The following is a 14,611-nucleotide window of genomic DNA, read 5'->3' as shown; positions in this document are numbered from 1 at the left end:
ATATGCCACTTGTCTGCTCTTTCCACCAAGTTGCCAATGTTGTTTCAAAGTTTTACACTATCCTCCTCACAACTTATAATGCTACTGAAGAAACAGTCAACGACACTGGTAACTTTGTATCAAAGGACAGCTGAGATTGTTTTCCACTGATTTACTGACAATGCCATATTCCCAAGTTTCGCTACGATCGAAATGACAATCCAACAACCGCTCGTTGGCAGTTTTCCCATTAATTTGGAATCTTTCTCATCCAGAGGGCTCCAGGATGATCTGCTAAATTTCAAGATAATTGCACTGAGACGTCTGCTTCTCAACTGCCTTTTCTAACCATATCTGCCCAGTTGTCCTTGCAACAAATCTCGTCCCCATGTCACTCCTGCTGCTCGGCGCTTGCTTCCAATAAGCCACACCTTGGCCTTCACCATGATGATGATAATGGCCTGAAACGACAAGTCCTGCTGCTAACATGCTGTTTCCCATTTCCATGGGGGTAGGAGTGGATTCAGACTGGGATTTGGGTATGCACATTTTAAAGAGATAGTTGGGCATTTAATTCACCAGCTGCCTCCATTGAATTGGGATTTCTCATTACTGTAACGTTAAACATGAAGTGTACACATTAGCCCTGCTCACAGCAGGTCTGAATTCTGTGCTTTTCGTTGGATGAGCATGGCACCCCCTTGAAGCGAATAGTGCACTTTTATGAATGTGGTCCTGGGACACATTCTTGGGAGGGTGGGTTTCAGCCAAACATTGGTGTTTGGGAGGGGGGCATGCCAGATGAACTTTGACATTTTCAATGATTTTGCTTAAAGGGTAGATCAAGCTGTCAAAGATATGCCATGTCTGACAAGAAGTGTCAAAGCTACTAATTAATGTCAAAGCTGTCAAGACATATCAACATTTATCCAATGTGTTTTAATGAATGACAGAACATTCCCCATTAACGTGCAGTCTCCAGATAGAACTTAAAGTAATAAATGAAGCTGCAAAAGGTGAAGGGTAAAATGGGGGTTGAAATGAGTTGACATTAAGTTGGCATGATGGTTCATAATGAAGGGCTCATGCCTGAAATGTTGACTTTCCTGCTCCTCGGATGCTGCCTGACCTGCTGTGCTTTTCCAGCACCACACATTTTGACTGACTCTCCAGCACTGCAGTCCACACTTTCTCCTATGCTGGTTTATGGGGATGGGTAAAGGGCAAGAGTTGGCACAGAGAGCTTGAGGTGACTGGAACAATTAGGAAGGTTATGGGTGGCATGTGCAGGCATGAATGATATATGGGTGAACAAGGGGATGCTGGGGCACTCATCAGTATGGACTCGATGGGCGGAATGGCCTGCTTCTATATTGTTAGGCTTCTATGTGAGAGCTGGTGAAATATTTACATTTTAATCTTTTACTTTAATTTTTGGACAAAATACTACAGCCGCAGAATCACATGGGTGTTGTAGTGCAGGAGGCCTAACAGCCCATTGTGTCTGCAGCAGCTCTCATGAACATCATGATTTAGTGTCATTCTCCTGCCTTTCCCCATAACCCCGAGTGCAGTTTCCATTTAATTTATCATCTAATGTCCTCTCCAATGCCTCATTTTATCTTGCCCCCACCACACTTGCAGAAAGTGCATTCCAGGTCGGAGCCACATTGTGTGAAAACGTTCTCTCTCAAATTATGTTTGCTTTATTCGTAAATTACTTTAAATCTATGTCCCTTTGTTCTTGGTTCTTTCACAAGCAGGAATAGTTTCTCCATCTCTACTCGATCCAGCCCCTTCATGCATTGAAAACTTCAAACAGATCTCCTCTTAAGCTTCTTCACTCCAATGAGAACAGTCTGAATTCTTCAACCTACCGTTATAACTGAAGTTTCTGCTTCCTCGAACCATTCTTGTAAATCTCTTCTGGACTCTCTCCAATGCACTCACATTCTTTTGATAGTGTGGCACCCAGCAATGTGTACAGAACTCCAGCTGTAGTCTAACAAGTATCTTAAGGAAGTTATCGAATCATACAGCATGGAAACAGACCTTTAGGTCCAACTATTCCATGCCGACCATGGTCCCAAACCAAACTAGAGCGACTTGCCTGAGTTTTACTCATGTACTCTATGTCCCTACTAATAAAGCCCGGGTTACTGTATGCTTTATTAACTTCTCTTTCTGTGTGCAACCACCTTAAATGATTTGTATAGTGCTGATGTGAAAATCAGATGAGCCATGATCTTACAGAATGGTCGAGCAGGCTTCAGGAGCTGTGTACAGGTCGTTCTTCTATAATGTGCGTTTTGTTAACGTGAATTCACTATGATACGATTAACAAATTGGGGACATGAAGTGTAAAGTTCTAAAGCATGTATTGGTTATAACGTAATTCCAGCCCCTTTGGTTTAAATGGTGCTGCTGTTATGTGATTTTCTTACAATACAGGATTGCATGAGAACAGAACAACTGTGTTACAGCAGGAACTGACTGTACTCTCATTCTTTGTTTATGTCCTAATGTTCTTCCCACCAAATTGCATCAACTCACACTTCTCAGCATTGAACTTGATCTGTCATTTATCTACCGACTCCACCAATGTCTACATCCACTTGGAAGTTCTACACAGTCATCTTTACAGATTACAATGGCTCCAACTTTTATATAATCCGTAAACTGTGAAATTGTCTCTGCACACCAAAATCTTGAACATAAATATATATTAGAAAAAGCAAGGGCCCTAATATTGACCTCTGGGGAACTCCACTAAAAACCCTCCTTCAGCCTGAAAAATACTACCTGCTTCCTGTCGCTCAGTCAATTCTGTATCCTTGTTCCGACTGACCCTTGTGTTCCATATTGTATTCAGTTTAAAGCCCTGCTCTGTTCTTGACTTAGTGATGTTGCAATTCCAGAGTGTGGCAGTGCAGCTCTGAGGAAATTCCCAGGCAGATGCATACTTTACAAATCATTAAGTGCGATCACTGAAATCTATTAACTCATTGAAAAGAAATGACACAGTATTCGTGATATAACGTCAAACATTCCAGTACACTGGATTCTCAGAACGTACAGCATAGTGCATCTTCTGGATGGTTGCAGTTTTCAAACTAATGGCCTGTAGCATTAAGCAGTGCTGAATTTGTCCATAATATATTGTGTGAAGTTCCAGTAGATGGAATCTCCTGCAAAGGTTTGATGAAGCACTGCAGCCAAAGTCCACATAGACAGTGACAAACCATAATCGTCAAACATTGCATGTCTTTGGATGAGTGGCTGGAGGCCAGAAAGGAAGAAGAATTGACTCAATAAACAAATGCTAATACAATTTATTTTGTCATATATCGTATATACTTGTGTAAAAGTCAATTTTTTTAGACAATTTTTTAAAAGTTAAATTATGAGGTCGACTATGACATGGATTCTACTTTTGAGGGGAATGAAATTCATCCTACAGCCCTAAATATCTTATCAATGATCTCTAAACAAATTTTAAAAAAACATAGTGAATTATGGTATGCTGAGCTGCACACAAAGGGACTTTGAACTGATGCGTCTTAAACCTTCGTGTCAAATTGGTGTGAATTGCACATCAATTTATGGACGGCATGGTGGCAAGCACTGCTGCCTCACAGCACCAGAGACCCGGGTTCAATTCCCACCTCAGGCGACTGACTGTGTGGAGTTTGCACATTCTCCCCGTGTCTGCGTGGGTTTTCTCCGGGTGTTCCGGTTTCCTCCCACAGTCCAAAAATTTGCTAAATTGCACGTAGTGTTGGGTGAAGGGGTAAATGTAGGGAAATGGATCTGGGTAGGTTGTGCTTCGGCAGGTCGGTGTGGATTTGTTGGGCTGAAAGGCCTGTTTCCACACTGTAAGTAATCTAAAAAAACATGTAACAGCACGAGAAAACAATTAATTTACTCACCATTACATTGATGCACAAGCTAACACCTTGACTCACAAATATTGATCTGTTATCTGTGAAGAACTAGAGTCAATTTTTACATGAGTTCTATGGAAAATTCTAGGTTTGTTGGGCAAAAATAGGGGTCAACTTTTACACGGGTTCAACTTTTACTCGAGTATATACGGTAATATAGGAAGTGAGGTGCCAACACAGCTAAGGATGCCAAGATATAAGTATTTTCAAAATTCAAACAGTCCCTTACATGTGATGGTGTCTCCTTAGAAATAAATCATGGTTCGATGTCTGACACTAAGTTGCTCAAAGCAGATTCAGCTGGGTTACACTGTTTGGTAACAAAATGATGTTTTTATGCTAATGACAAATTATTTGACAAATGTCAAAAATAGAAATGTCACACGTACTCAATGAACATAATGAAAAGTTTATACTCCACCAATTACTGTGCCAACACAGATACAAAAGTACCTAGTTACAAATTCTTAGACAACAGAGAAATAAAATGTCCAGCATTACAGAAATTAAAGCTCAGTATAGCGGTCTGCGCTGGCACCAAGCTACCACACTGGGCCCTGGCTCCACGCTAGGCCAATGACACACCATGCTGGAAGGCTACTGCAGGGTCCAGAAACTTGCCACACCATGCCAGGAGGCCCAAGATGGCATGAATGGCAGAAAATGAAATACTGGAGATCTACAATGCAAATGCTGGTTGTGCTTGATGGAACTGATCTATTTAAAGAATGAAGAAGTGATCAGCTGAGTACACTAATGCAGAGATAATGGAGTGCAGATTGTAAATTGCTGGCATGCTGTCACAGCCAAACCTTAAACTGCACTCCTGTTGCACTCTCAGAACTGTAACTTGCAAATGGTGATTTAGTGTTGTGTTCCAATGGCCGATTTGTATCCTGGTTCTTTCAGGGATTGAGCTGGACCCACCTCGGCTGCAACTTGCAAAAGAATCTTCACACTGAAGCAGCAAGTTGATACAAGCAGCATGTTTAGCAAAAAAGCTCCCTGATGTGAGCCTGACTAAACAGCTGAGTTATGGTCGCGCAGGCTGTTTGCTGCTTTCCCAGCCAGTAGGGCTGGCTGTCATAATCTAGCCCAGTGAGGGTGGAACGCAAATTGGGGATGGCTGGTTTGAGTTAGAAGTTAAAGCTGCTACAAAAATTTGTAATTGTCTTGGTCTACATTGTATTTCAATAGGGAAAGGAACCAACAAGCCTTCTGTTTTAATTCTGAAGTTTACGCGATTATTATATTTTGAGATTATATCTTTAAATTCAGGGTAAAATAAAGGGGATTGTGTAATCTCAGCTGAAATCTGCCCGACAGTAAGCCTTGATTATTTGATTGTTTAGAGATAAAAGGAAAACTTGAATTGCTTTCCTGGGAAGAAGGTTAAAGATTTTTATGATTGGAGACAAAGGCAGCAACCTGAGTATTAAGAGTGGAAACTACGAGACTCCATGGTCTCATAAAAGTGTTAAGAATGTCGTGTTGTTAATTGAAATCTAGGCATTTTGTTCCAAGATGAAAGGCAGTTGGACATTTAAGGATAGCTAATTAACAATTCTACTGTGATACAAGACCCATGTGATTCGCATTGTTAAGGGATAGGAGGCAGAAGGAGTGCAGAAATGAGGGTAGAGGCATTCCTTCAGTATCTCTGAATATCAAGAGTTGCTTTTCTTGGACTAAAGCAAGAGTCTCAAGGAAAGGAAAAAGTCAACGAGGCAAAGTGAGGACTGCAAATGCTGGAAACCAGAGTTAGATCAGAGTTTTTGCTGGAAAAGTACAGCAGGTCTGATGAAGGGCTTTTGCCCGAAGCGTTGATTTTCCTGCTCCTCGGATGCTGCCTGACCTGCTGTGCTTTTCCAGCACCACTCTGATCTAAACTCAAGGAAAGGCAAGTCTCACTGTGAAAATCAGTTTACATGTTATAAGTCTGCGAAGAGAAAACAATGGGAATAAATCCTGAGAACCTAAGAACTGGATTAATTCTGAAACAAAAATGAATGTCTGCCTCGAGTACAGGTCAAGCTGCAGCCGAGGAGCAGACGAGTCGATGTTTCGGGCATTTGTTCTTCATCAGGAACGTGGAGTGGGATGGGGCCTGAGTGATAAATAGGTGGGTGGTGTGGGGGAAAGGTAGGTGGGATGGGAATAGGTGGATGCAGGTAGGAGGTGATTGAAATAGTTTGGGGGAGCAGAAAGGTGGGAAGGAAGATGGGTAGGGAGAACAGGTCAAGAGGGCCAAGCTGAGTTGGCGGGTTGCATCTGGGATGGGGTAGGGTGTGGAAAGATTTGGAAACTGGCGAAGTCAATGTTGACACCATGTGGTTGGAGGGTCCCAGGTATTCTTCCTCCAGTTACGGGTGGCTTTGATTTGATGGTGGAGGAGGCCCAGGATTTACATGTCCTTGTGGAGAGCAGGAGGGGGAGATGAAGTGGTTGGCAACCCTCCAACTTAGCACCACCCTCTTGAATTGTCCTAGGTATCCATCTTCCTTCCTACATATCGGCTCCACCCTCCCCTCCGCCCTATCACAATCACCTCCTACCTGCATCATTAGGCCACAATTAAGGATCCATTGGAAAATACCCTTACAATCAGTTAAGTGACTAGGGGTATACAGAGGAGTTTGTGGTGGGGTGGGAGTGAGGATTAGTGGAGAGGATGAGGCAGCCTAATGCTTCATGTTGGGGGTGGGGAGTGGGGGTGGCAGAACTTTGCTGCAAATGCTTCAGTTTATTTTAAACTCTTCACTCTTCAAACAAATTAGCCATGCTTCTGAACATTATGTCTCCCTGGTACTGACTGAACTTGCACTATTCAGTTCATTAGCTATCAGCATGAAATTGACTCTGGATGGCTCTGGTAACACAGAATATCTTGAAGAAATTATTCTAATAGGCTACTAATTTCCTGTTATATAATGAGTGTATTAGCAATGCTTCTCAACAATTTCTCAACTTTCCTGAGGGCAATTGACCACTTTGCAGGTGCTGAGGCTTGATGTGATACCTGGCGTCAAGTACTGTTTCTTTATTAAACTGTTTACACAGATCTGTGCTGCCCTCATGATCTCCTGTACCTGCAGTGATCTGCTTTTTACCTTCAGCAAGGCATTCGTAGCTGATGTGGTGAAACTTAAGCTAACTTTGATGAGATGGGTGTAACATAGTCCTGAAAGAATCAATCGGCTTTTATGACAGCTCTCAGTACCTACACATACCACAAAAATTGGTGGTGGGGGTTGGGGGGAGACGTTTGTGTTTCTCAGCTAACATTAAGCAATTTGCAGAATTGTTATGGTGCGGAAGGAGACCATTTGGGCCACTGTTCTTGCTCCTGTTTTCTTAGCTAGTGCTAATCTTCTGCCTTGAGCCTTTATTGCTGTACACCGTTTACAAAGCTTTCTTGAATGCCTCAACTGAACCTGCCTCAACCACACTTCCAAGCAGTGCATTCCAAACCGGGTGTGTTTTGTTCGTTTTTTGTATGTTTCAGATCAAAACTGGTGCACACTTCACTCAGCGCATCACAATGCAAGAGGACTCAGTCAGATGGAGATTTTACTATCCACAGTCACATCCTGACACCATGATCCAACCGTAAGATTTTGCCTTAAAGGTACACTGCATGCTAGCTGTGAACATAATGCAACGAAGCTGATACCTTGTCCTCAAGAAGCAATGGCCTACGCAGCCAAGAGCAGGTACCTGATATCCACTCAGCCCTAAATTTTTACTCTGCTTCATTCCTCCCAGCATAAACAGAAATTGCAGCTGAAGCTTGCTGTGACTCTAATTACATTTCCTTCCACTGAAATGTGCATTGAGGAAATAAACCAGTACATAAGTGAAATGATGTTACATAAATATGCCCAAGAAGACAATTGAAATAGATGGCTTGTGAGTGCAAATTTTAGCTTCCTCTGGCAAGTCGATCAAACTGGCTTACTACAGGGGTGCACCTAAAACAAGCAGAAAACACCAATCCCCGATGTCCTTCAGCATGGACTGGACTCAACTGCACACTTACAAGCCAGCTCAGCCCAAATACTGAGCTTATATCAAACTCCATCTACACTGTTGTTTCGCTTGACAACAAAAATGTTTAGTTTCAAATTCAAATGGATTTCTCTTACTAAATGCAGAAAATGTCACTGGGCACTGATATGGACCAACCCAACTCCCTCAAAATACATTAAGAAGAAAGCCTAGACACAACTTTTTTTTATGTTTAAAAGCAAGTGTGAGGCAGTGTGTTCTGGACGCAACTTGATTGATCAAACAATCAGGCTTGAGGCAAAACACAGTTTATTCTTAGGCTACAGTTACCATACAAACAAAAGAAAGGAGAATTGGCCTAACTTTAACTCTATTGGGAAACTTAACAGAATAATGAATTATTTAACTACTTAACAGCAATTGTTCCAACATAGTAGCATCCCATAAATACACCCTTGGCAAAGGCAAATTCAGTAAAATAGACTGTCTCACATGAAATTCTCCAGTCCAGGAGGAAAGGACATCAAGAGAAAACGAGAGAGAGAGAGAGATGGAGAAAACCCAAGTGTTTTGTTGTTGTAGGGAGTGGTATACAGCAGCTTCCAAACCCCAACAGCTACTGAAAGTTAAAGTAAAATCTTGGTTCTCTGGGAGCTTGACTCCAGCCTTTCATGCTGCTTCTGTTTGAAGTTTAAAAAAATTCTAAGGCCTCACAAGGTCTTTACATGATTGGTGTGGATTTGACCATCGTTAACTTTGTCTCAACCTTTCTTAATAGAAAATATGCAAAATAAAATACACCTCTTAAAGCTATTGCATCTTCACAGCTCAGTGGCAGCACCATTTCCTCAAACTAATGTGTTCAAACTTTACCCTGGGAATTGGTCACATTTTCAAGATTGATGCTTCAGTGCCACATTGATCTGTGTGCTGCATTGTTGGAAGGTTTACAATGAGAGGTTAATCTGACAGACTCTCTCAGATGCCTGCAAAACACACTGTGGGGCTGCACTTCAGGTAGAGCTGGTGGCTCTGAAACCCTGGGTTAAAAGCCAGGAAGGGGCTGAATCCATTTCATCATGCTGATTCCTGGCTGCGGGCAAGGGAGGAGGGGGTAATTTAAACCTTAGATGATTATTTGAAGAGCAGGAACTGTCATAGCAAGAACAGTTGAGGACTCTGGGGCTATGATCGATGGGGTTTGGAAGGATGATGGGGGAGGAGGGATTTCCTTGAAACTTACAGAATACTGCAAGGCCTGGATGGAGTGGACGTGGAAATGATGTTTCAATTAGTTGGAGAGAACAGGACTTGAGGGTAAACCTCAGAGTGAAGGGATGACCCTTCACAACTGAGATGTGAAGGAATTTATTCAGCCAGAAGGTGGGCACTCTGTTGTACTCATTGCCACCGAAGACTGTGGAGTCATTGAGTGTATTCAAGACAGAGGAAGATAGATAGGTTCTTGATTAGTATTGAGGATTACAGGGAGAAGACAGTAGAATGGGGTTGAGAAACATAACAGCCATGATTGAATAGCAGACTTGATGGGCAGAATGGCCTGATACTGCTCTATATCTGATGGTCTTATGTGAGCGTGACCTGCCTGACATTTATTTTCCACCAAAACGATTAGATGGCCACAACTCACTGCTGTTAATGGGATCTTGCTATGCACAAGATTGCGATGTTCATCAGAACAGCATTCTGACTGAGTATCCAATTGATCCCACCTAAATACACATTTCTATTTCTTTATATGGAAAGAGATGTCCTGAAGTATCCATCCAGTAATTTCTTCAAAATAAAACTGAAAAGGTATAAAAACAAATGAGTATTGGAAAGCAACAAGTGTTATTGGTGTCAATGTTGTTGTTGACAAAGACAATATGGAATTCAACATGTGGGGTCCATAGAGGGGCTCCTCTTCTCCCAATCATGGAGGTTCATTGAAAAGCAAGTCCCTTAAAATCTACAAGAATATTTGGATCCCTGCCTTATCTAAGGATATATTAGACATCTCTGAGTGAGAGGTTTTAAACTACACCACATAGCACTAATTACTTATTGAGATTCTTGGTTTGATTGACACACTAGGCCTCTGGGACTGAGAATTTTAAATAACCAAGCCACCGAGATTATGGAACATTATCCCTTTATGGTTAGCACTGGAAAGGCAGCACTGAGCTGAACCTTTGACAAATGACGGCAGAGGATGACCGTTTCTCAGCTATTTGCAGTACTTTTAAATTGTACAAGGCCAATAAGAGCTGACCAAATGTCAAGGGATTTCCTCAGAGCAGCTTCTGCTCTGTTAATGTAAACTATTCAGATGTGTAGTACACTCTCTGCACTGTGATGGATTATGGCAACGACTGATGGAGCTCTGAGGAAATTCCTGGTACGTGGTATTCCCACCATTAACAAACCTCTTTGCTTTGCTCTCAGAAAAACCTGACAGATAGAAGATCCTTTTATTTTGTGGGTCTTAAAATTGTCAGAGCTTTTGATTAATGTGACCTGAGTCCACAGGACCATCAGACATAGGAACACAGTAGGCCATTCAGCCCTTTAAGTCTGTTCTACCATTCAATGACTTCATGGTTGATCTGATCATCTTCAACCCCACTTTTCTGCCTTTTGCCCATAACCCTTAATTCCCTTCATAATTAGAAATCTGTCTCTGCCTGAATATACTTGACATCCCTCCGTTGTAAAGAATTCCACAGATTCATTACTCTGTGAGTGAAACAAATCTTCGTCACTTCTCTCTCAACTGGACAATTTCTTATTCTGAGATTATGTACGCTTGTCCTTGAATTGATTTGATTTGATTTACTATTGTCACCACATACCAGGATCCAGTGATAAATATTGCTTTGTGTGCTATCCATACCAAGCATACCTCACATAAGTACACCAGGTTAATAGAACAGAATGCAGACTCCTCCACACAAAGAAACCTCTTAGCATCTACTCTGTCACTCCCCTCCCCCACTCCCAAGAACCCTGCATGGTTCAATAAGGTTTCCTCTCAATCTTCTAAATTCTAATAAGTACAGGTCCATTCGCCTCACCTCTCCTCAAAAGACAATCCCTCCAGACATGGGATCAGCCCAATGATCCTTCTCTGTACTATATCCAAGATCCGAATAGCTTTTCTTAGATAACGAGATCAGGATTCATTTCTTTTGCTTAAATTACAACATTGGTGTCTAACCTCTGAGTAGTGCTGCTAGGACCGGTGAAAACAAATGACCAAGAATAGCGCACAGCGTCTGAGAGTGAAGGGACTGTGGCGAGAATGTATATCTCTTAGTAAGGCTGACAATTCGATAGCTTGTGAGGAACTGCAGCCAGCTGGCAAATGTATTCATCAGGAGAACACAGTGCCAGCTTTGGGGTTCTGTTTGTCCTCCGTTTGAAAATGTGAGAGTAATAATAATTTATGCCATATTTCTACAAAAACTGTCAGAGGTTACATGGTGTTCAAAGCAGCAAGTATCAATGTGAAATCACAGCCTCATTAGCTGTAATTAATATGACAGTATATTTTGAAGCCCAGGACATCAGCCCTCCTGACGTCCTCGTCAAAATTCAACTCTCAACCAAAGACATCAAAAGGAGTTGAGTTAGTTATCTATCTCAGTACTGATTATAGGATTGGGCGTCCATGTTTGTCCATGGAACTGTACTCTAGAATTATTTTCTCTCATGTTAAATAAATTAAAATTCATTCTTTGCATGTTTCTTTTAACATACTTTCTCACATAAATACGTCCGATCAAAGCCAATCTTTCAAACATCAGTCAAATCATATGGTAGCAACTTTTTTGTTCACTAATGGGATATGGGTATTGCTGGCTAGGCCAGCATTTATTGCCCATCCCTAATTGCCTAAGGAGAGTTAAGAGTCAATCTCATTGGCCAGACCAGGCAAGGACAGGAAACCTCCTTCCTAAAAAGACATTGATGACCCAATTGGGCTGTCATTTTTTTAAACCATAATTAACAATGTTGTAGAGTCATCTTTAGGCTCCCTTTATAATTCCAGATTTTTACTGAATTTAAATTTCACTTTCTGTCATTGTCGGACTTGAATCTATGTCTCCAGAACACAGGCATGCGTTAGAAGCCCAGGGACATTACCATTACACCATCACCTTCCAAAATGCCTTTTTCCACTGGACTGCAGGGGAGTGCTTGCAATGAAACAAAATTACTTTCCTACTTCACACATGCACAGATTTTTATTTCACACTCGGGGTGGCAGACTGTCAGCTTTAGTAATCTGTTTCTGGAGATACTTTCCTTTTTAATAACATCTTGTAACTGAACTAAATCTGGGAATCTGTGTCCTGAGACATCGCATTCTGTTTCCAATAACCAACTGGAATTGAACGTGACCTCCCAGTGGTGAGGTGGGAAAATATGAGACTGGAATATAATATTCCTTTGTTCTGACTAATTCCAGATCTGCAATCTACAAGGGCTGGCTATTCCCTAGCCTCCAGCCAAGTAGCCATTCTACATGAGTTGAAATTGGACAGTAAGTGACAGGAGGACATGAATCTGTGGGAATCATTAGTTAAGGCTGACTAGATGCTTGCACATTTATATTGCCCAACATGTGCAATGACTCAGCAATTTGGACCAAGACCCTTGCCTTGCTTTGCTGAGCCCTAGTTTGAGGCAGAGAGAATAACTGTTGCAAACTGACTGGGAGATTATAAAGGCAACATCAGACTATTGATGTACAATGCACATTGCTAAATCTTGTATACATGGATAGAATTACAAGTGCAGGAATATATCCATCATTTCCACTACAAATGGCATTTTCCTTTAAAAATATACAGCAATGACAATAATAAATACACCTTGATCTGTCCATGACTTATTTATTTTGTATTCACTTTGGGATTTGCACAACAGCTTGAATTTTTTGATGTAAAATTCCAAACTTTTCTGATTGAGAGGGAAGTAGACTGAAAACCTGGTTGATTCCAGGATCTAACAATAAACTACACAGGTGGGACTTTTCTTGTTTCTGAGCATTTGGTAACTTTTACTTTGTTTTTCAATCTGGGCTGACGTACAGCCATCAACTCAGTAAGTGACTGGGTCATGCACTAGACATCTTCAAATATCAACAGAGCTCACAAGGGAAGCCATCAAAATGAAACAATAGCAGAGACCGTTCTCCCCAAAGGGAAAGAAAGCTTCCAGCGGATCACTGATGTCAGACCTTTTGGAAACATCATAACAACTTCTCCAATTTTGTAGTGACCTTTAGATATAAATAATGCTGTAAATCATTCAGAAATCACGTCTGTTTCCTACAGAGACAATCGAAAAACACAACCGAACTAATGATGTGGGGTTGAGCACTTACCTATGAAGTAAGATAACAGCACCGCCAGTATGACTGACACACCAACTGCACACAGGGCCGTGCACTTCCAACTGCAGTACTTGGACGATTTTTTGAACTTAAAAGCACTTCTGGAAAGAGTGTTCCTCGGCAGTGGACGTGGAGGTGGCGAATAGACGGCACTTGAGGCCATGGTGTAACCAGGCGAGGCTGTGCTGAACAATGGCGTCGTTCCTGTTCCGGTTTTGAAGAGGAAATGCCTGGAAAGAGAAAGTGTGGAGAAGGAATATGAGGAAATGCAAGCAAAACACAGAAACCAGCAATGGCGCGCAGCGATAAAGTGCACGGGGTTTCGCACAGGTGAGCGGAGTGTACAAACATGCTGATGTGCACAGGAAGGAAAAGGCAACTGAAGCTGGCTGAAGGGCTTGGTAATGGCATTGGGATAAAAAAAAACACTCACTCCAGGTTTACAGGAGTGTTCACACACAGAGTACTCCACAAGGCATCTCCGACACTGAATGAATGGAAATATTTACCCAACACACATAACATTCTTCCTTAATAAGGAGAGGGCAAGAACAGCAATTCTACTTTACCAGAGAATGATTGCTTTGAGTGCCTTAAGAATCTGTAACCACGTACTTTAGTTCTACATACACAAAAGTTCCAAATAATTGTTTAACTGCTAAAGAGTTTTTAGAATAATTCTGAGAGACTTCAGTTCAACTTTTTCGACAAAATCAGACACCTGATGAAATTAATTTTCATAAAAATATTTTGCAAGAATTATTGGCTGTTCATTTGAATGTTTTCAACTATTGCATTGAAGTGTTACAAAGGAAGAGTTCAGTCCTGAGCAAAAACATCTCAATTTGAGACTGAATAGAACAAGCAACACAAAAAGGCTTGACTTTATCTACATCAGGACTCACGTAAATGGTTCTGCACTTTCAGCACTAGGCTCTGTGTTGTGTAGCACGGGTGTCCAGCTGAGATATATGCCTTTTTAATCAGACTAAAGTCGAAGGCAAGTTTAGAGATAATGCCAAGTTCCCTCTCATCAGCTTGGGGCAGTCAGGTGCATCTGATGAAAGGGAGGTCAGGTTCGTCTTTTTAACTCTGAACCTCCCAGCAGTGTTAAGTGGTAATCAGTAGTTGAATGTAGACATTTCCTGAGTCAATCTGCTCAGAGACATTATTACACACTCAGAGCAAGTGGGACCAGAAACCTCCTGGCTCAGAGGAGGGACACTACCATTGAGTCACAAGACCCTCTTCATAGTCAAGTATAGTTATTTCACTG

The 14,611-nt window shown here is 41.6% G+C and overlaps 1 protein-coding gene across 8 annotated transcripts in view; it reads right to left on the bottom strand.

Annotated features, from left to right (window-relative positions):
* The window catches only part of LOC132822044 (teneurin-3), an 822,914-nt gene that overhangs the window by 182,549 nt on the left and 625,754 nt on the right, over window positions 1–14,611 (bottom strand). For all 8 annotated transcript variants that reach the window (XM_060835055.1, XM_060835070.1, XM_060835085.1 and 5 more), the window contains one exon: window positions 13,327–13,565. In XM_060835055.1, the coding sequence (XP_060691038.1) occupies window positions 13,327–13,565 (239 nt within the window). The remainder of the gene's footprint in view (window positions 1–13,326; window positions 13,566–14,611) is intronic.

This window comes from Hemiscyllium ocellatum, chromosome 2, assembly GCF_020745735.1.
Source record: "Hemiscyllium ocellatum isolate sHemOce1 chromosome 2, sHemOce1.pat.X.cur, whole genome shotgun sequence".
Classification (NCBI taxonomy): Eukaryota; Metazoa; Chordata; class Chondrichthyes; order Orectolobiformes; family Hemiscylliidae; genus Hemiscyllium; species Hemiscyllium ocellatum.
The sequence above is the reverse complement of the archived record's forward strand: the minus strand, read 5'-3'. Positions and strand labels throughout refer to the sequence as shown.